Raw genomic sequence first — 19,654 nt, 5'->3', positions numbered from 1 at the left:
TATCTTCCTGCCAAGTGCCAATGAAGCGTGAATACCCACTGTCTACCCATTTAGGTGGGGCGCTGAAGGGAGCAATCATTCACTGTGGCAGCAATCATTCATTGTGACGGCTGACGCTCACCCAGCACTTGGAACACCTGGAATACAGCTGCCACGGCCTTGCACCACAGAGCATTTCCACCCACTGCCACTCTTCCTGGGGTGCTTTTCCCCAGTACAGCACTGGCTCCCTTGCATCTAACCTTGATCTCTGCTCAACTGTCAGTTCATGACTGAGATCAGCCCAATATAAAGGAGCACAATGGATCAGTTCCTCACCCGGGCCCTTCTTCAGACCACTAAGCTATACTGTTCCTGGATACCTTCTGGTTGGACATGGTGGGTGACATTCAGTACATATTTGATGAGTGAGTGTGTTGATCTGGAATTTTTATATTTAAAACATCTGATTTCATGAATACATCATTACTGTGAGGTCCACTCCCTCATGACACCAGCTATCTAGTGCAGGAGACAGACATCACTCAAACACATGACTAAGTGTGAAGACACAATTGCGGCATGTCATGAAAAGAGATGCAAAGTCAACTTTGCTAAAGAAGAGTAAAAAGACCCTGTGACAGTTCATCTTATGTCAACTTGGTGGGGTCACAGGGTGCCCAGACACTTAAGCATTATTCTAGGTATGCCTATGAAAGTGTTTCTGGATGAAATTAACCTCTCAATTGGTGGGCCCAGTTAAGCAGATGGCCCTCCCCAGTGTGGGTGGGCTTCATCCAGTCAGTGAAGGTCTGAGTAATGGAGAATTTGCTCTGTCTTTGAGCTGGAACATCGACCATTTTCTGCTTTCTGACTCAGACTGGGACTTACACTATAGGTCCTCCTGAGTTTAAGCTGGCCAGCAACAGATCATGGGACTTCTGAGTCTCTAAAAACCATGAGCCAATTCCTTATAATAAATCTCTTTACATGCACACATATAAAATAAAGAAACTGGTTCAGTTTCTCTGGAGAATCCTGGTTAATATGGGCTTACTCATGATCAGCCTACCAGCAAGAATAGGAAGAGGAGGCATATCTAAAAATCAGCTGCTATTATTTCCCTCGACTGAGAATAATTTCAGAAGAATAAAGACTACCCGCTCCTTATTTCATGTATTTCTAAGAAAAACTCTTTTGGGTGGGTGTGGGAGCTACAGAAGCCAGGATTCAATGAGACAAAACAATAGAACCAAAGTCTCAGACTCCTCAGTTAGAAAGAAGCTATGTGGGGTCCAGGGGTGACACATGAAGAAGACCTTCCAAGGGGCTGATTCCTCCAGGCTTTCTGTGGAAGCTGCCTGCTTTAATGAGCATTACTTCCAGCAAGCAAACTCTGCTCAAACAGCCCTCTGAGCAGAAATACAAGAAAGCTGACCTTTCTGATATGCTAAATGTGATGCCACATCAGGTACAATCTACATTCAAATGTCCACTGCTCTGGGTTATTTTTGTCACTGAACTTCTCTACTAGAGAGAGAAATTGATAATAGTGTGACATTAGTTTTTAATTTCCTAACCAGAGATCTTTTAAAACCATATATTGCTTTGCTTCCTAAATATGTTATTTAGCATAACTGGGAAAATTATTGTGGAAACCAAGTATAAAGCTGAGTATTAGTAACAAGATCTCCAAAAAGGGCAAAAGTGAATTAAACTAGCATGTGTGGGCCACATGTAAAAGAACATGTGCATACAAATTCTGAAATTTTTCAAAATATATTCTCAATTACCTGCAAGGGAAGTATTTAATTCAGCATCTTTAAGTCTGATTTTTTCATCAATGCATGCAGTTTTCTATGTGATTGTGTAATGAACAAGTGCCTCCAAACCAAATTGCCAACCTGTCCACACCAGAGTCCCCAACAGGAAACTGGACAGGCTCTGAAAGTGCTGACGGGAAGAAAAGCAATTTCAGCAAACTAGGCAGTAAAGGAGGACTCTCTTCTGCCTGTTTGGTTTCTCTGTACTTAGAGTGAACTTCCGGGTAGGAGATGCCACACCCATAATCTCCAGTACAGGAGCCAGCACTGGGCTCTTGAACCAAGTCTGGTCTGAACCGAACATGTGTATGAGACTTTGAAGACACAAGCGGAAGTGAGGTATCTCATTGATCATTTTTGCACTGATTATATTTTTAACATCTTAACATAAGATAAAATGCCAACATAAATTCCACCTATTTCTTTTTCCTTTCTTTCCTTTTTTTTTTTTTTTAGATGGCTACTAGAGAGTTTAAACTTAAATATCTTGGTTTGCATTCTATTTCCACTGACCACTAGGCCCAAAGAGATGTGGACTCCTATGCATCACAAATATAAAATAGATTTTATTTTCATTTGATGAAAAAAAGATTAAGGGGGAAAAATCCCTTCTGTTGTCATTACTTAAAACTAAAAATCTACTGCACACTAAAATCAGATACATTAAAACAAAGACACAAACAAACTTTACATGAAAGTGGAACAACGTAATCCACTGATAAGCATTCTTGATTTACAATATTACCCCACATGTCATCATCCCAACAAATCAAAGGAACCAATTAAAGTGGATAGAGTGTGAAGTCATCCTCTATACCAACCATGAAGCCTATCTCCCGCCAGCTGCTCACTGATGGGCATGAAACGTGCTCACTCTGGAGTTCCTGTTGGCAGATGTGGACAGGTGTGTCATAAGAAGACCACTGACAAAGTAGTGAATCAACAAGATAGATCATGTATCCAAGATGCACTGTCAGGAACAAATATTGACAATGCCAGATGCCGTAGTACTCTGTGTGACGGGCACTGCACCCAGTAAATATGGGTCCACGACGTGCATAGGCAGACTGCCTGCTGAACTTATAAAGCAGTCACTCTGCTGCTTTATACTTCACTCTTTCCTCTGTGAGACACAGAGCTCTTTGCAGAAAGTGTCCATAGCTTGCTCATTTCTTCTATCATAGTTTGGAATCCCAAAGTTCATCAATTTCAGGCACACTGGACATCAGGACTGTGATGACCCTATTCTGCGTCGGCAAGATAGTCACCAGCAACTCTGACTTATGTCCCTTCTCTTTGCTACCCTCCGGTGTCCCAGAATATGATCTCATTGGCTCTGATCCTGTTACATCTTTATCTCTAAACCAATCACTATAGACAAGGATATTTGACCTTCTGATTGGTCACCACAGAAAAAGCATGTCACCTGCATTCAGAACCCATGGAGATGAGATGGAAATAGAGGTAAGGTAGGTCCCCACGGACAACCGCAAAGTTCTTATCACAGACTGAGACATTTTAAGTGACCGCTGCCATTTCTCAGTTCCTGAAATCCCACATGAAAGATAATCGATCTATCTTTTTTCTCAGTGAATGAGTGAAAAATATCAAATCCATGATGTATTTCAATATAGAAATGACTTATTTCTAAATTGCATACACTCAAGTAAGAAATGCTTATTGAATGTCTTTTATCTGCCAAGGACCATTAGCCACTAAAAGGACAGCAGAGATACAGCCCAAACCCTCACTGAGCTGACATTTAAGAGGGGAAGGCAGTATAAGCAAAACAATCCACAAATCTGGTACTGAGTGATTAAAAAAAATAGCATAAAGAAAAATAAAGCTGGGGAAGAGAGTGGGGAGCAATGCAGGTGTCGGGAAGAACTTCTGCAAGCACACATCTGCATGGAGATATGCAGGAGGTGAAGAAGGAAACAGGAAGAACACTTGAAGTTCAGTTAGTGACGTAGGAACATCTGGGGGTGCTGGAAGACAACGGGGGCCAGAAGAGCTGAGTGTGCTTAGTGGAGGAGATGGGAGGTGAGGTTGAAGACACCAGATCACAGGGCCTTCTTCACAGGGCCACGGGAAGAATCATGGGCTACATGCTCTGCCTGATGGAAAGCCAACCGTGGGTGGAGATGAGGAAAGTGAAATAATCAGGCTCATGTAATATGGGGACACAAGAGAGGAAAGTGACCAGATAGAAGCTGCTGTAGGTATTCAAGTGAGAGACCACAACACCGTCCTTGGCCATGATGTTAATTCTGCGTTGTCCCCATTACTCCCCACCCTCACATTGGAATATCATAGGATTTAGGAACACCATTTTTATATTCCCATAGTCTATCACAGTATTAAGATACATAACAGGCTAGAAATAAATGTGTTGGTTTAGAAGGATGAGTGGGTAGATGGATGGGATAGACAAAGAAACAGAGGGAAAAGAATGGAAAAAATGCCATCTGGTTCTTGACAGCTAGGAATGCTGAGCCCAAAGTGACTTTGACTTTGTTTATCTAGTTTATAAGAAACAGTAATTGAGAGGATGTTGCCAATTATATAAATACGACTGAACTACTGTTAACAAATGAATCTTTTGAAGAAAGGGATGAAACAGATTAAATGAGGTCAGCTGGTAAGTCTATGCCTATGGGAGAATGAGATTCCATGCCCTGAATTCCCATTAAAACAGAGTTCCCTCACTCCCCAAGCACCAGGGCTTTCTGAAAAGCAATGTGTAAACGGCCCAACCACATGCAGTAGAGAGGAAAGTCTAATATACCTGTACAAGCTCTTAGGCAAGAGTACACACCCATGAAACAGATCATTTCTTAATTAATTCCCAGAACTAGAACAACCCATTGCCCTATCCTTATAGGTCAAGAGAATACACAGAATATTTCATTTAGATCTCAGGTGAACTGCAAACCCAGAAATATAAATCACATTTCTAATCTACTTCCATAGGGTTAGATCTTTTTCAGAAGAATGCAAGAGTAAATGTTATTATATCTGTTTCTTTAGCAATCCACTTATCATCAGTAGTCTGGGTTGGCATGCTATGAAATTCAAAATCAAAAATACATTTTTGACACACGCCCAGGTGGTTTTTCTGCTACCATTCAATCCACTCCCAGCCCTGATGCACCATTCATACAACCTCAGCATCTAAGTTCCTCAAAGGAAGGTGTGGTAGAGTTGGGTATCCCTCATCCAAAAATCCAAAATACTCTGTAATCTGAAACTTTTCAAGCACTGATGGGGTTCCCAAAAAGTTTCAGACTTTGGATACTGGACTCTAGGTCTTTAGTAAAGTCTAAGTAAATATTTCAAAATCTGAAACACTCCCAAATCTGAAATACTTCCAGTCTCAAGCATTTTGGATAACGAATACTCAAGTTGAACCTGATATCATTAGTCTTAATGTTACTGAAATCAACAGCATGTATACTCTGGGGGGAAAAAGTAAACTTGAATAAATGCATTTTATTAATGAAGCTAGTTTGTGATTGTGATATTGCTAGCTGTTAGCTGGTGACAATTGTCGCTATGTCTGGAAATATTTTTGGCTGATATAACTGGGGTGCTACTGGCATCTAATGAATAGGGCTTGGAATGTTGCCAAACATCCTGCAATGCAGAGATATGACCCCCACAAGAAGGAATTATCCATTCTAACTTATGCATAATGCCCTGTTGAGAAACACTCTGCCAACAGACCAACTTCCTAACAATTTTTTAAAGTGGCTACCTAAGAAAACTTGCTTCTCCTTGAACCCACTGTCTTACCTGTCTCATGATGGAGGGCGAGTGGTTGGCCAGATGACTTAAGATGACCATGAACCTGAAAAGGGGTACTGAACACCCACAGAGTAAGCCCCACGGACACTCTGTTTTCTACTGCAGCTCAATGAGTTATCACAAATAAGCAGCTTAAAAACACTGGTATTAACTCACAGTTCTGTCAGTCTGAAGGTAGGCCCAGCACAGAGGAGTGCTCAGCTCAGAGTTTTCTAAGGCCAAAATTGGGATCTCAGCAAGGTTGCTTCCCCTTGTGGAAGTTCTGGGAAAGAATCCACTTCCAAGCTCATTCAGGTTGCTGGCGGAATTCAGTTCCTTCAGGGTACAGGACTGAGGCCGCGTGTCCTTGCTGCGGTTAGTCAGAGGCCACCGGGCTCAAGGCTGACCACTTTCCTTCTGACGTGGCCCCTTCCATCTCCGCTGCCCACAGCAAGACTCTCTCTCACGTTAAGCCCCTCCAGCTACGAGTCTGACTTCTGCCTAGGAACTAGAGCTGGATTTAAAGGGCTCACATGATTAGATCAGACATCCCTAGAAAATCTCTCCATCTTAAGGTGAATTGTAAAATCCCTCCCCGGCAGTACCCAGATCAGCAATGGATTGAAGGACTGGGAGGGGCTTATGAGTACAAGGGGCCACCTTAGAATTCTGCCTTCTACATTTTTTATACATTATCTCATTTAATTCTTGCAGTACCCTTTGGAAGGTTTTTGTGTGTTGTTTTTTTAAATTTCCACATCACAGACAAGAAAATTAGATTCTCAGTTTGAGTATTTCCCAAAGCTGGGTGAAGGGTACACGGGAACTCTATTATTTTTTGCGAATTCCTGTGACTCCAAAATTATTTCAGAATAAAATGTTGTCCAAAAAAATAATCCAAAGACCACATCATGAGAAAGTGAGAGAGACTGGCTTCTAAAATCCCTCACATTTTAACAAACCACCCCAACATCTCCAACCATCCAACAAGACATTTCTAATTTGACATCTTTAAAGCCTCCACATTTACCTAGACCCAGAGGTGCTCAAACTGGGCTATGCTTTAGAACCACTTGGGCAGTCTTCAAAAACCCAGACGCGTGGGTGCCATCCTCAAACATTCTGTTTTGCTGGGTACAAGCTGGGATCTAAGCACAGGATCCATGTCCTCTACTGCTCCCTGTCCTAAGAATCATGGGTCTAGACTTATTTTTCAGTCATAAGTGACAGAGTTAAACATGCAATATTAAGCAGATCAGCATTTGTTTTACACACAACAGGAATACTTCCGCTTGAATTCACCTGACTCCAATGCATTTTACTGGAAAACAAGAACTGTCAAACCCTGAGATGAGATGTAGACATGTATATTAGCATATTGAAAAGTGAGAGGACATTTAAGTTCCATCTTCTGTCAATGGCAACTCTGACCGGCATAAAAAAGATCCACTCAATAGTCAAGGCAAAGAGAAAATGGTGTGCATCATTTATTCACAGAGAAACTAACTTTGGGTAAGTCACAGGAAAAAGAGGTGGGAATTGTAAAATCACAGGGTGAGCCCAGATGCTCAACTCACCCTGCTACAGACCTCGGTAAGGTCGCAGAGATAATCTCCTTTACCAGCTTATCTCAATCTCTTTCAAGTGCCTTCTCTCAAATAGGGGTGTACATACAGTTGACGTCTCATAAATTAGTGATGTGTACTACATAATTTATATTAGAAAGCATGCCCCCTTGACTGGTCGTGGTAATAAGGGCAGATAAAATACTCCAAAGCTCAGTGGCATGAATAAGCAATCAAAAGAATTCTGCTGAGAACGAAATCCTCAGCTACATCAAAGGCATCCCTCAGGAGAGGCGAGCATGCTGTCCAGGCAGCGCTCAGCAGACTTGCATTATGGTAGCTGAGTGTATTTTGCCCTGTAATTGGGTAGAGCAACCGTGGGAACAGGCTTTCAAGGAATCACTTGATGTAACTGTTGGGGAGCTCCTGGGTTTGTGGACAGAGATGTGTATGAAGTCAAAGCAAATATTTTTGGTCACAAAACCCTTCATGTGCACTGCTATCATTAGGCCTGTTTATATTTGGACTTCAGAAATTAATGAATACCATTTTTTCTTAAATCGTTTATTGCCGATGGTGGGAAACATGCAACTCCATCAGCACGTGTGCTCCACTGGAGGGAGCTAGTCTAAGCTGCCTCTTGGGCTCATGGACCGTCAGGATGAAATCCTCTCTTGGTAGATTTGCTTGCCATCAACCAAGATAATGGTGATGGCAAGAGTGAGTGACACGTCAATATAAGCAGGTAAATCTCTGGCCACAGCTCATGTCCTGTAGGTTTTTGACACTTCAGTTTTTTACATAGTAAGAAGTCTCTCTCTCTCATAAAATATAGAAGTGAATATAAGAAAAGTTCTATATATGTATGTTCTTTTCACCAACATCAAAACACTGGAAATAAGCATATAAATCAGAAGGGAATAATATGTAGCAGTTAAAAGAATAAGCTCGATCTATGTCTAGGGATAAGGAAAGAACCCTGAGTTATATGTTGTTTTTAAACTCCCTGTTCCAAACAAAGCATTGGCTAATGCAATTTACATACATTTTAAACATATATGTGCACAGGCATCCACACAACAGGACAGGACAGAAACAAATTCTGGTTTCCAGATGTTTCAGCGTGGAGCCCTGAGCTGGCTGTGCATCTCTTCAGACCTTCCTCTGTGCATTCATCCACAGCAGTAAGGAACCAGTTCTGTCTTGTTCTGATTCAGAGATGAATTCAATGTGGTTCCCTGAGGCTTACAGGCAGGTGAGAGCAAATAAAGCCCAGAGTCCCGTACACGTGTTCTCAGGTATGATGGAGCTGACATACCATGTGGTATGTGATGGAATAAGTCACTAGGTTCCCAAGGAAATGAGTGAAGCATGGCAGGAACTAAGGAGATCCTGTAGCAGAAGGAAGTCAAGGGTGAGAGAACGAGGAAGAGACAGCATAGTGATGATGGACAGGCGGAATATCTTGGATCCAGCCAATCAGGTCCAAGAAGGAAGGAGGGGAGATGAGGACCGGGAGGGGGAGAAGGTAGAAAAGAGGTAGGAAGGAAAGGGCAGGGCAGGAGGGAAGGGAAGAAAAGAGGAGGGGGAAGGGAGGGCGGGGAAAAAAGGAGGACTTAGAAAATTAGCCCAGAGCCCACAAAACAGTTCAGGAGGGAGCTGTTCTGGTTGCGAAGGAAAGTCTTATAATACAGAAAGAATGGTCTCTGCATTAGTTTCACATTGCTATCCTGACCCCCATCGTTCATCTGGCTAATGCTAGTTTGTATGTTCACAGTCACGCTGTCATAGCATGATACAGGCCATAAAGCAAAACCAATTCTCAAAAAAAAAAAAAAAAAGATACAAAAAGGCGCAAGGAGTCCTGCTTCCCCTGAGGTGGTTCTTTGCAAACACCCTCAGAAAAATTCAGTCAGTCGCCTGTGCCCACTGGGACCACGCAGGCAAATTTTCTTCCCTTTATTAAACATGGACACCCAGGCTCTATCTAGGACAGATGGCATTTTCAGAGGTGGGTCCTGAACATATGTATGTATTTTATTTTTCAAAGTGCCCAGGTCTTTTTGAAGCATCTGGCAGGGAAAAAAAAAAAAAAACTACTTTACCTTAAAATACTGACAACCAATCCATACTTAAACATTCTAAAGGGCTACCCCTGTGTCTTAGCTGAGTCTCCCAACAGCTCCAGTTTTAAAAGCCACAGGTGCTCAGTAACTATTAACTCTTATTTTTATCCAGGCTTAAGTTTTTTCCTGCCTGTGGAGGATAAGGGTTGGCATTAACCAATTCTGCGAACTCCTTTATGGAAGAAGATCTTCAATGCTGATGATTATTACTAAATCCTTATTACCACAGGGTGAGGGCCCCTTATCTGAAATGCTTCCGACCAGGGTATGTTGGGTGTTTTCTTTTTGGGATATTTGTATATACATAATAGATATCTTGGTGATGGGACCCAACTCTAAACATGAAATTCATTTATGTTTCATATACGCCTTATAGACACATAGCCTGAAAGTCATTCTATACCATATTTTTGGTGTACCTGTGTTCAGACTGTGACCCGTGGCGTGAGGTCAGGTGTAGGTTTTTCATTCGTGGTATCATGCTGGCACCCAAAAAGTTTCAGACCTTGGGGAATGGCAGATTTTCGGATTGAAGAAGTTCATCCAGCACCAATGTGACTGTGTCAGCACTGTCAAGCATTCACATGGAGTATATTTCTTTCCATCAACACACCATAGAGAGGTACCATGAGCCTCATGCTTCCAATGAGGAAAATAAGCCCAGAAAGTGTGAACAATCTACCTGGGTCATGAGTTAGTGGCGCCTACAGCCAGAACCTCAGTCAGAGCCCACATCTTGGCGCCCAACGCTTTATCGAAAGGGAATTTATCCAAATGATGATGTGTGTTTTGACCTTCCCCTTTGAATCTCCCTTTCTCCCACCCTTTTCTTCTCAGTTGATGAACTCGTGGTTACTTTCTCCCCCAAAACCCTCAGCACTTCCACCAGGATGGTTGCCAACCCCCTAAGTGTTCTTTTCCTGTTCTCACAGACCTGGAAAGCCTTGGGGATTGGAGATTACAGTTACTCAAGGGCCATCTCCTGCCTGACCATCTCCTAGTTCAAAGTCAAGAACAATCAACACAGTCACATTCCTACTGTTCATCAAGTTAAGTGCTCATCATAAGTCTCCAAAATCTGGGAGACGGAATGAGCATTTCCACTTCACAGATGAGAAAACTGAAGCAAAGACACAGGAAGGAAGCCCAGAACCCACGACATAGAGGCCTGAGAGCAGGACTGGCAGGCAGCATGGGGAGGCAGGATGGTCCTTTCAGACTCTCCTGTGAGGCCTTTCAGCCTGGCCTGCACCACTCTGGTGTCCTGTTCTCTGGCAAGAACCTTAGTTAGTTATTATGTTTTTTGAAGAGTTTAGTCTGGCGTTTTGCTCAAAGTGTTGTTATAAGCAAATAATTCTCTTTATAAATTATGTCTGAGGAGGATGCAGAGGAAAGCAGCCAAAAAAAAATTTTTTTTAAGTCTTTTTACCCTTGATGAATTGAGTAATAGCCTAAGAAAACACCTCTGGTTTGGGTCAGCCTGTATCAAAAAACACAAATACAACCCAGTCTAATCCTTAATTTCACGTGATCCTCTCAAGTGACCACGAAGTTCCAAGGGGGTGTATGTAATTCAGCAACCCCTGTGGGCTCACAAGGCCTGCTAAGTGTAGAGCCGTAGACTAAGGTCACTTAACTTCAGCCCTTTTATGAATGGAAATCAGCTTTCTAAAGACAACTTGGCAGGCAGGGACCAGCAACAGACCACTCGATGACGGAGCCTTCTGAGTCATAAAATACTTTTGAAAAGGAGAGATCAAAGCATCCCTGCTGCCCTATTGAAATCCAATGGCTTCCAAAGTTCCTCACAGGGACCCAGGTTCTCTGGGGAATGGGTCACTGCAGTTGTAGTCTGAAAAGGCCACTACTAAAGAAAGATACAATGGGGACATTAGGGCAGCCAGCCATGGAGGAGAAATGCCACTTACGGTTTAATTGTTGGGGACAAAGGAACAAGAGAAAGGAAGTGACAAAATTAGATGGCGCATCAGGAATCGAGGCTGGACGTGGTACACATTCCACTGGGGTCTCCAATGCAGAGTCAGAGGACAATCAGAGCTGGTCCCCGACTGGAACGTGTGGTCACCGGGGGAAATGTTGGGAACCAGTGAAGAGCAAATAAACGGAGGCCTAAGAATTGCTCCTTCATGGTGACACACGGAAAGGAGCAGGTATGAGATGGTGACAGAAGTATGGCCTGCAAACGGGAGGGGTCAGGTCAGAACCAGTGCCCTCTTCGGGATCTCGCCGTGCACATGAATGTGCTGAAGTATGAAATGTGTCACAGTCAGATTTTCTTTAAACTGTCCCTGACTTATATGACCATGAAACTCTTACCCCCAAAGCCTCTCCTAAGAGTCAGAAAGCCACACAAGAGATCACAGCCTCTCTGGGGGGCTTTTCTTATCACCAAACTATGAAGAGATGTCCCTCAAAAAATCTTCCATGACCAGACAAGCTGGAAGAAGCCTAAACAGAGTTAAATAAATGTTATTAATGTAACAGTATTAAAATGGGATTCAAGGAGAACTTCTCTGACTTGCTAATATGTAACGACACTATAATTCTTCAAGAGGTGGTGTTTTATACTCACTTGGCCCTGCTTTCCGGAGGCTACCCGCTGTCAGCTCTTTGGTCTGTGGAGCCACAGCTTGGTTTACAGTAAAATAGCAACTTCCAGGCCTAAAAGCCCCACGGCATCTTCTCCCCCAGGTTCTGTGCCAGGCACCAGCATCCTCTTAATCTTAACTGTCCCCCATGCTCTGCACAGTGCCTGGCACCGCAGAGGTCAAGAAACAGTTGTTGGAAGAAAGAAAGATGATTCAATGGGTCTTTTCCTGTAAATTCCAAAACCACAACCGTTTAGTGCTTCTCAAATGTTAGTATGCATCAGAACCTTTGGAGAATTAAAAATATGCATTTTGGGGCCCAGTCCCCTGAGCTTTGTTTGCAGTTAAGGACACCACAGTCGTAGCACCTCAAATAAAGCTAACGGGGTTGACCACACTCCAAAAGTCACTGTTCCAACAAAAAGGATCACCACAGTCAGCATGTTAGAGCAGAAACATGTCTTAGAGCTCCTAGGACTTAAGAAGAAAGACACAGGTTTGTTCTGTAAGAAAACCCTTAAAGAACATAGGTGAAAGTCCTACACTGGCTATGGTTCAACAGAAAAACAGTCCCCCTCCAATGGCCTGGGCTTGCAGACATGACAACCTCCTCACTGCAGTGGACAGGGGAGGCTGGGGACAGCAGAAAGGACACACATGACAGGTGGCGATGAGATTAGGTGAACCCTGAGATTCCGGGAGAAAGTCTGCAAGCCCAAATGCCTTCCCAGAGTTTAAGGTCCCCAGGCCATGGGCAGGGGTGGCCTAGAAAAGGCATTCAAAATTGGAAAAAACAATCACCTCCAAACATAATGTTGGCAGGATTCACTTAGGGAAGTTTGTAACTTCTGTTTTATGAGTTATTTCCAAGGAAGTGACAACCTATTCAACTCCTGCATAACGTGAGACCTCTCGGTTGGGAGCTGGGCGTGCAGCGTGCATTTCAAGAAGATACTACAAACATTTCACACAGTCTGAATTAAGGCTAGAAAAGCTCCCGCTGGAATATGCACAACTGCCTGTATGTCCAGGATGCCTTCATCACTACCACCCTTCCGCCTCTCCCCATTTTCTGCTGGGGTTTCCCTAGTAGTCACCGCAATGGTCAGTTTTCCCACGGTTACTTTGCCCGGGTCATTCGGCCCGTCTTCTTATTCTCCTAATGTCCACTGCATGCACACGAGGAGATCTGGTGTCTTCAGGAATCCCAGTGCCAGGGCCCAGCCCCACCAGAGAGCTCATTCGCTGGCCACGACCCCTCTGAACAGCTGATGGGCAAGACTCCCCAAAGCTGATCATGCATGTGTCTGTCCTGTGACCCAGCAACCTCATTCTTAGGTGTATACTCAACAGACTGTGACCACGAGTTCACCAAAAGGCATAGTCAAGAATTTTAAGCAGTCCTCTTCATAACAACCCCAAACAGAAAACCCTTGGAGAGCTAACCAACAATTAGATAGAAACATTGCAATCTTCACACTCAGAGACAGCTTGTGGTTGGTTCTGCTTGGGCACATTTTTGAAATAGGCACAATTAAACTATGTTAGAAGTAGGACAGTGGTGGCCTCTGGTGGGTAGTGAAAGGGACAAGGTGGGTCTTCTGGGGCATTAATATGTCCCATCAGATCTGGCTGGTGTTCACACCGGGGTGAACTTTGTGACAATTGATGGCGCTTGACTCTTCCAATGCAGGGGGATGTGCACAGGTGAATGTGTTTTGCAGTTTGGTGGGGCACAGAGGGATGGCTAATGGTAATCTCCCCACCAGTGACCAAATGGGCCCTGCCAGTGTCCACGAACTGGATAACCAGAGCCAGAGGCCTAGAGAGCACAATGATCTTAGAAATCACCCCACGTGGTTCACAAATGTAAACTGAAGTCTAGAGAAATAAAGTTAATAAGTTAAATCTATGAAACCTATGTTTCACATCCCGACCTAAATCAGCCTTTGACCCAGGCAGATCTGCTGGTCAAAAGGTGGACATTTTTAACTCACAGTTCTGTGTTCAGTGATCATTTCTCCCTGTTCAAGAGTGAGTCTCTTCCTGATGAGAAACAACCTGACATCTCTTAAGGGGAACTGATCAGACTTCATGTCATTGACAGATGGTGGAATGCCAGGAGGACCCAACATGGGGCCAAGTTTTGTGGGAAAGAGAAAAGCAGCGAGCCAAGAGCGCCATAAGCCAGTCCCTTCCACAGCCCTTGCGAGGTCATCCCTCCTTATTCCCATTTCAGAGATAAAGAAACTAAGACACGCATGGGGTAAGCCACTTGCCTACAGCCCTCCTGGTAAGGGCTGGTGTAAGAACTAGTGCTCTTAACCATGCGTACACAGAATGAGAGTGTTAAGCCACTATGGTAGCTGGGCACAGCGGCACACACCTGTCATCACAGAGACTCAGAAGCTGAGGCAGGGGGATCGCCAGTTCAAGGTCAGCCTGGGCAACTGAGTGAGACTCTGTCTCAAAATAAAAAATAAAAAGGACTGGGGCAAAGCAGCCCTGGATTCAATCCCCAGCACCCCCACACAAAAGGCACTATGGTAGACAGCCTAAGCCCTGGAAGACTCTAGAGGGGAAATGTGTGGGCAGCACCAAAGAACAGCAGGCTCTACACCATAAAACAAACAGAAAACCCCAAGACGTATCCAGGTATGTGTGCACGTGTGTGGGTGACCATGCTGGAGCACAGGTCACTAGTGAGCAGCAGCCGTCATTTAAATACATCCAGCTCAGTTGGAAATTGTTAAACCTTCATACCTTCAATTAACCAAAGAATATCATGACAATGGTTATGGGGAAAGGTTTTATCTGAATTTCAGGCCACACCATGGAAAAAACTACAAAAATTACAGTGTTTCCACTAGCAAGAACATGGAAGTGACTTGCCCCACCCCCACCCCATGGCTTCTGCAATGACACGCCCTGGACATGACCAGCTACATCCTCAGTGGGCCTTCTCAGCTTCCCTCTTCAGGCCATGCCAAAGTGTGAGCATGATCACCACACGTCTTTCAACAAAGTCTTCTGTCAACCCAGCACATTGTTTCCATCCAAGAGACATTTTTAAATTTGCAAAACAAAATGAAAGCCCAGAACGCCATTTACTGCCTCATATATTTAATTGAATCCTGAGAGAGGTATCATTTACACCAATAGCCCTGGCCTTGTGGTCAACAGATGAGGAATACACAGAGAGGAAATGACATTCACTTCAAATGCTTTTAAATGTCCTGCCTCCCTGATCACCACCCTTAAATTCTGCCAGCCCAGAACACACCACGTCCGGTTCTAAAAGGATGCCTTCTGTGAGCAGGACACCACCAACAGATTAAAGTAAACAAAAAAACCCCCCTTCAGTAGAGTTGAAGGTTAGGGCTTACCAGGGCTGCTGAATGCAATTTTGCACTGAAATACAGTTTTCCCTTTTCAAAGCAATGTAGACGCATGCAGCTTGTTAGATTTATAGAACGCCTGGTCTCCCAAGACTTCACAAAGCGAATGGCATCCATCAGATTAATTTCCTTAGGGATCGTCTCAAACATGGAGAATGAAAAGGCCCAGACCATTAAACATCAAAAGAATGTTCTAAATGATAATTAAAGTTCTATTATATTTTCTTCTTTCCGAGAGCAGATTAGATTAATTCAATTGAGAATATTATAAGTATCAAAGCTGACAGTGTGAATGTGTGGAGTTGGCTAGAAGAGCACTTAATATTGCAGACATGTGTTCACTCGAGTTTACAGAACACCAGAGAGGGAGCTGGACTAGCTGGGGGTGCACTCACCAAGCCGGCACACGTAGACACAGCGACGGAGGAGGAACTGTCATTTCTGATAAATCCCTGATAGAAACATCGCTGCACCCCGGGTTCCCGAGTTTCTGAAGCACCATCTTTTCCGAGTACCTGGACAGTAAAGTGACTGCTCAAAATCGCCGAGGGCTTAAGTTCTAAGTGTAGTTCCTGTCCAAATGCTGAAAATCGGTAGTGCAGGGAGCCGCCAGCACTCTGCAGCGATCGTTTTTTCCTGCCGTTGTGCAAAATGTCGTGTGAAATATATGACCCGCCCGAGTCCACTTCTACTGGCGTGACAAAGACGTAATCTGCAATGGGAAAAGTTCAGCGGTCAGCAACCCAGAGCCCACACTGCCAATGGTCACTCTCCAACAGGCTGACCAAGAGCCACGGACGGCTCATAGACCCCTTCCTTCTGGTACCAGGCACCTGGAGCAAATAGGCTCCACAGCAGCTCTGAGGAGGAGGACCTGGGGTCCCTGTGACTAGCTCTGCCACGATACTTTCTACACAAATGAAGAGCCACGCACAATTATAACACATTTCAAGGACATGAAAAAGGTCACAATTCTCATGGTCTGTAGACGAACTCTTTATATTAGCCATACAGTCATTCATATAGAAGATTTGTTTTCTGGTAGGAAGATAAAAATTGATCAAAAACCACAAAAGTGAATAAATGGGATTTTTTTTTTTTTTTTAACCCAGGAGATGAATAGTTTTGTGCTCAAACTGAACTGAGAGCATTTTTGCAGGGGCACGGTTAAAACTGCACAATACTCTAAGGGATGTGTAGCTTCAGATCATCCCTCAGGTCACCAACAAACAACAGCAGTTTCTATTTCCAATACTATTTACTTGTGATGATAAAACTCCGACACTCAGCTCACCCTTAGCATTTTACTATGAGTTTTCACAGGGACAATCCCATTTCATTGTAAGCCTAAAATAGAGTGCATGCCTAAAAATGCCGCAAAATTGTCAGATCCATCCTATACAGTCTGGCGTGGAAAACTGCTCAGACATGTTGGAGGGGGCGTGGCAGATCGGGGGACACCTGGAAAGGCATGTTTAAAAATACCTTCACCATTGCTCCCCAGAGCAGCACTAATTGTTGCATGCTCTAGAGAGAGAGGGAGCTAAAACAATTTGCTGTTTGCAAAAGCAAAGCCAGCACACTGTTTTCTTTCACAAAACATTGAAACTGAAAAGCATCATCCCACAAAATGATTTGGAACATGCCCTTTGTGCATTAAAAATGCTCTGCATTTCTACTTTCGAGGCACAGAATGGGAAACTAATTTGGAAAGTGTTTAGAAAGATTCTGAATAACTACAATGCATGTGTGAGTCACTTGGGTCTTTGGTTACTGGAGGGCGGGGGGCGGGAAGAGGAAGTTCTCTTTTCCCAAGACAGTCAACAACAACAACCAAAAATAACAAAATTGTAGAAAGCTAAGGAAGACAGAACCCCTCAGCTAGTATCAATGAGGGATATTCCAATGAAGCACACACTTTCAAAAACCAAACCAAACCAACATGACAATAACTTTCAACTATTCTATATCTATTACCATTTGTGATCTTTATTGCTTGGACAACTCTTATTCTTATATCCTTTATTCCTGTCTTTTCCATTGTCTTCTGGTTTTTCTCCTTTAACTAGAAATGCTACATAATGGACATTTTTCAGAAATTGGGAAAAACTGTTTTCCTCTTCTCTTATCCTTAAAAACCTGAGCAAGACATATAAGATTTCATTTAAAAAAAAAAAAATCTTAAATGTTTCTTCAAAAGTATGAAGTTCTGGAATAAATGCAGACTTTATTAGTGAAAATCTACCTCTGCCCTCTACCAATGCAAAGCCTACCTGACTACAATGCATCTCTGATATGGTCTAGACAGTGTTTCTACAGTAAGTTGTTTCTTACCTCCTTGTCCAAAAGCATCTGAAACTTGGCTCACTCCAGAGGCCTTGTGGGAGCCTTATCCAGCCAGCCCCACCCCCAGACACCTGCTACTAGTTTGTTTCCAAGGGGAGAATAAACAGGCTGTGGGTTACAACCAGTCCTTGATGGAAGAGAGGTAGTCAGAGTCCCCTGTAAAGAGTGATTTGATCCATCTCTTGAGCTGACTAAAGATGAGGTCCTTACAGGTGATGGCTGGGTCAGAAGGGACCTCCAGCCATGTGATCCTGATGCAACAAGGAGAGGTGGTTTTTAGAAATTGCAGTCTCTGATTGGACAAAAGGTAAATTTCCCATGAGCTAATTTCTGGGTTTCTTGTCCTCTCACCCACGTTCTGCCATCTCTTCTCTGTGATCCTACCATCCTCCAGTCCCAGCATGATCCCTTGCCCCCTGGCAAGAGGAGTTAATCCTGCATCCTACGGAATACAGGCTGGACAGCGAGGTTTTGCTAGACAGCTTGGTTCAGCAATCATTCATTCTCCTGTAGCTGCTAGGAAACGGTGCAAACAAGGATTTCCCTTCTGGGCACCATTGGGAAGTTGATAAATGACAGAAGTTAAGGATATTCTGGAAGTTTATGGCCGGGAACCTCGGAAGAGACGAATAAAGGGCTCCAAGACCTAAAGCTACTGCTTTCCTCTCTCTAAAAGCCATCTTTGGGCACCCATGACTCAAGCGCGGAAAAGAAAGGAACGGAAGTGGAGAGGGGTGAGGAGGAATGATGGTAAGACAGGGGTGCCCGGTCCTGCATACCTCACCCAGGGTGAGTTTTTGTGGGCTTCCCCAGGAAAGGAGGGAAATGCGGAAGGAGCCCTTTGATCCTTAATTCCCTAGTTGGTGTCCACTTCCTTTCTAACTTCTCACCGCAGTTAAGATTTTTTTCTTAACAATTCATCTATGAAGGAGAGAAAGTATTTTTTTCATTTATGTGACTTGCCGCTTGAGGCACTGATTTTTCTGATAAGTCCTTGCCACAGGTCCCGCTCTCCAAAAAGGAACCATTTCCAAGACAGCACACACCTGCCAGGGTAGGGGCTGTGCTTTTCTATCTCTTCCCTCTTCGGGCTAATAAAGGGACAAAGTGCCCTGAACGGCCCCTGGGGAGGGGATGCAGATACGAACCATCATTTAATCCGCTGCCGCCGCTGCTGCTGTCACTGGCAAAGGCGGTGGCGACTGAAGCACAGCAGAGGCAGCACAGCTGGAGCGCCTGCAAGAGAAGAGATGGCATCGCGCATGAGGGGCGCGGCTGGGCTGCCGCCCCCTACCACCCGCTGTCCCTGAGCCCCTCAATGACACCTGCCTTGGCCAAGCGCCCCAGTCCCGCGGGGCCCCACGGCGGGCCGGACCCTGCGGCCCGGAGGGCACATGCGAGCAGGAGGGCGCACTCCATGGTCAGGTGCGGGCGCGGCGGCTGCTGGCTGCCGGACGTGGCGGGCGGAGCGCACCCGCGGCGCACATTCTCTCCGCGGCAGCCGGGAGCCCCAGGTGCGGCGCCAGGTGGGGGCCGCCGCCGTTCACCTGGCAGGGCTGGCGCGCCGGGGCCTCGCCTCCCCGGGCCGCCCGCGTGCTCTCCCTCCCGGCGGCGCGCGCCGCCTGCGGCACTCAAGGGTGCTCGGGACTCCCCGGGCCGGAGTTGGAGCGCAGGCGGCTGGGAGACTCTGCCGGTGCCTGCCCGCCCGCCCGCCAGGCTGTGCGTCTGTGTGTCGGTGTGAGCGTCTGCGGCTCGGGGGAAAGCCGCGCCAGCTGGCTCCCCCAGCGCGCCCGCCGGAGCCGAGCGCCCGCCTCTCCACCGCGCGGTGATTGGCGACCAGCGGCTCCCGGGCTTGTCCGAGCCCCCGGGCTGATGCAAGGGCGTGGGATTCCGGGCTCGGGCTCGAGGGAGGGGGCGAAGGGGGCGGGGAGGCTGGGTGGGAGTTGGGGGAGGGAGGGACCAAGCGCGAGAGCGGGAGGGGCGCGCCGGGGGTCAGGCTTGGCCAATGTAATGGGAGCGCAC

General features: G+C 45.2%; 1 protein-coding gene across 3 annotated transcripts in view; it reads right to left on the bottom strand.

Moving 5' to 3' along the window:
* ADAMTS18 (ADAM metallopeptidase with thrombospondin type 1 motif 18) overlaps window positions 1-19,450 on the bottom strand; it is a 135,126-nt gene extending 115,676 nt beyond the window's left edge. For 2 of the 3 annotated variants that reach the window (XM_079116963.1, XM_079116964.1), the window contains exons 1-3: window positions 18,962-19,450; window positions 18,781-18,868; window positions 15,682-15,998 (exon numbers count right to left, since the gene is read on the bottom strand). In XM_079116963.1, coding sequence (XP_078973089.1) covers window positions 15,682-15,998; window positions 18,781-18,868; window positions 18,962-19,051 — 495 coding nt within the window. In that variant the 5' untranslated portion in view covers window positions 19,052-19,450. Of the gene's footprint in view, window positions 1-15,681; window positions 15,999-18,780; window positions 18,869-18,961 lie in introns of those variants that run through there. The other variant, XM_079116965.1, reaches the window with a different exon arrangement.
* Window positions 19,451-19,654: the final 204 nt, after the last annotated feature.

The sequence above is a fragment of the Sciurus vulgaris genome (assembly GCF_902686455.1).
Source record: "Sciurus vulgaris genome assembly, chromosome: 17".
Classification (NCBI taxonomy): domain Eukaryota; kingdom Metazoa; phylum Chordata; class Mammalia; order Rodentia; family Sciuridae; genus Sciurus; species Sciurus vulgaris.
This window is presented reverse-complemented; position numbering and strand designations above follow the sequence as displayed.